Below are 2,896 nucleotides of genomic sequence, written 5' to 3'. Positions count from 1 at the left end.
TGTATAAATTTATAAATGAGTGTATACATTTTCTAGATCAGAATGGCCTAAGGGACAATGTTGATTATGTTAATTGAGGTGCCTTTGAAGTATGTAAGAGTAGAGATAGTCAGCTGAGTGTACAACTAAACACATTCATTCGTCTCTGTTTCTTGATGTAATATGATTACTTCATGTCCCTACTACCTTGGGTTCCCCATAATGATGATCTGTAACTAGGAACCATGTGCCCAAATAAATCCCTTCTAGCCTTAAAAAAAAGGTAGTAGTAGGTGGTTTAGTCCTGGGAGCTCTGGGGTGCTGGTTGGTTCATATTGTTGTTCCTCCTACAAGGCTGCATGCTCCTTCAGCTCCTCCATTAGGGACCTTGTGCTCAGTCCAATGGTTGGCTGAGAGCATCCACCCCCAGGCTCCAGGTGCATATGTAGCAGAGGTTGGCCTTTTCAGACATTAGTGAAAAGAGAGGCCCTTGGTCCTGAGAAGGCTCAATTCCCCAGTATAGGGGAAGCCAAGACAGGGAAGTAGGAGTGGATGGACTGGTGAGCAGGGGTAGGAGGAGATTAGATAGGGTGTTTTCAGAGGGAAACCAGGGAAGGGAAAATCATTTGAAATGTAAATAAAGAAAATATCTAATTTTTAAAAGGTAATAGATAATGCTTTGAAATATTAATTTTATTTGTTTTGACTATACATCTAGTTATGAAATATTTTGATCATATGAAAATTCTGTTTTTTCTTTAAACTTTTTGAAATTAAAATATGATCACAACAGAAACAACAACAACAACAAAAAGAAAGCATTACAGGGGTAGGAAGATGGGATCTCTTTCTATTCAAATGTGCCTAAGGTGAAAGCTCAATAGACAATTCCAGTGTTACTCTCTGCTGGCCAGTGTTATGTCCAATAATCCTTGTTTTATATGCTTATATAACCTGTGTGTGTGTTTTCTTTGTGAACAAAAAGGGAAGAATGGATAGAGGACTATAGGGAAGAAACAATTGTCAGAGATTTTAAGAGGAATCAAATTAAAATCCACAACTTGGAAATGCATTCCAAGTATGCTGGAATGATAAATGAAGTATATATGCAAGGGCATGTCCTAATTTAATCTGATTTCAATTTTTAAAGCCAGCAATAATTACAGATGTCAATATACTCTACACCAAGAGATACAGAGATTTCATTTCTTTGTGTGTGTGTGTGTGTGTGTGTGTGTGTGTGTGTGTGTGCTTGATTATACAATCAAGTTGTGTGTGTAAGGTCTTGAAGAAAAATGCAAACATATTTGAAACTATGTTAGAATTTAATAGAATAGAAGAATGTGGAGAAGGAGAAGATGAGGAGAAAGAGGAGGACAAGGAAAAGGAAGCACACTCATCAATTATGACCACAAATTTTCTTGTGCCACCAGTGGAAGTGTAGGAAAACAGATGGCAGTAAACAATCAACCCAGGTCAATACATTTTGTAAATGGAAAATAATACATATGTGTTGCCTCCCTTGTGATTTAAATATAAATCTGGGTCTTTGACTGGCTTTATCTATTTAATAATTTCTGGTGCTTTCACAGGGCATAGACAGATGAAAGCCGTCAGCAGTCCCAGCAACTCCAGCACCATCACTGGCTTCATCCTCTTGGGCTTTCCCTGCCCCAGGGAGGGGCAAATCCTCCTCTTTGTGCTCTTCTCCATTGTCTACCTCCTTACCCTCATGGGTAATGCCTCCATTATCTGTGCTGTATGCTGTGATCAGAAACTCCACACTCCCATGTACCTCCTGCTGGCCAACTTCTCTTTCCTGGAGATCTGGTATGTCAGCTCCACAGTACCCAACATGTTGGCCAACTTCCTCTCTGAAAACAAGATCATTTCCTTCACTGGGTGCTTCCTGCAGTTCTATTTCTTCTTCTCCTTTGGTTCTACAGAATGTTTTTTCCTGGCAGTCATGGCCTTTGATCGCTACCTTGCCATCTGCAGGCCTCTACATTACCCTGCTCTCATGACTGGGCGCCTCTGCAACATCCTTGTGATCAGTTGCTGGGTGCTTGGCTTCCTCTGGTTCCCTGTTCCCATCATCATCATCTCCCAGATGTCCTTCTGTGGGTCCAGAGTTATAGACCACTTCTTATGTGACCCTGGCCCTCTGCTAGCACTGACTTGCAAAAAATCTCTCCCAATAGAGCTGGTCTTCTCTATCTTAAGTCCTCTCCCTCTCATTGTTCCTTTTGTCTTCATCATGGGATCTTATACTCTGGTCCTAGCAGCTGTATTGAAGGTCCCTTCAGCCTCTGGAAAAAGAAAGGCTTTCTCAACCTGTGGGTCTCATCTAGCAGTGGTTGCATTATTTTATGGCTCAGTACTGGTCATGTATGGGAGCCCAACATCTGAGCATGAAGCTGGGATGCAGAAGATTGTGACTCTGTTTTATTCTGTCTTGACCCCACTCCTCAATCCTGTGATATATAGTCTTAGGAACAAACATATGAAGATAGCCCTGAAGGAAATTTTGAAGAAGATTAAAAATTGGTCAACAAAAAGGGCCTTGGGCAATTAAATTTATATTGAATTTATTTTGAGATTTTCTTTTGTGGAGGTGGATTTGGTTTTTTTCAAGACAGGGTTTTTCTGTATAGCCTTGGCTGTCCTGGAGCTCACTCTGTAGACCAGGCTGGCCTCTAACTCAGAAATCCACCTGCCTCTGCCTCCCAGAGTCCTGGGATTACAGGCGTGTGCCGCCACCGCCCTGCTTATTTTGAGATTTTCAATAGCTTTATTTAAATAACTGACCAAAACCAAAAGAATTTAAAATTACTGCACTACTTTTTTCTTGGTCTTTGAACATCTGATCTGCTACTTCTCATACTTCAGATAAAGGCAGGCTTTCTGATCCTATTTA

The 2,896-nt window shown here is 40.8% G+C and overlaps 1 protein-coding gene across 1 annotated transcript; it reads left to right on the top strand.

The window, feature by feature from the left end:
* Positions 1–1,582: 1,582 nt before the first annotated feature.
* LOC127690970 (olfactory receptor 11G2-like) lies at positions 1,583–2,554 on the top strand. The gene has a single exon (XM_052190542.1). It carries the CDS (start codon positions 1,583–1,585, stop codon positions 2,552–2,554), a length of 972 nt encoding a protein of 323 aa, XP_052046502.1.
* The last annotated feature ends 342 nt before the right edge of the window (positions 2,555–2,896 follow it).

Source organism: Apodemus sylvaticus, chromosome 8 (genome assembly GCF_947179515.1).
Source record: "Apodemus sylvaticus chromosome 8, mApoSyl1.1, whole genome shotgun sequence".
NCBI classification, from domain to species: Eukaryota; Metazoa; Chordata; class Mammalia; order Rodentia; family Muridae; genus Apodemus; species Apodemus sylvaticus.
The sequence above is the reverse complement of the archived record's forward strand: the minus strand, read 5'-3'. Positions and strand labels throughout refer to the sequence as shown.

What these genes read in the sequence shown, in the direction of transcription:
- LOC127690970 (XM_052190542.1), top strand. Translation starts at nt 1,583, where the DNA reads ATGAAAGCCGTCAGCAGTCCCAGCAACTCCAGCACCATCACTGGCTTC.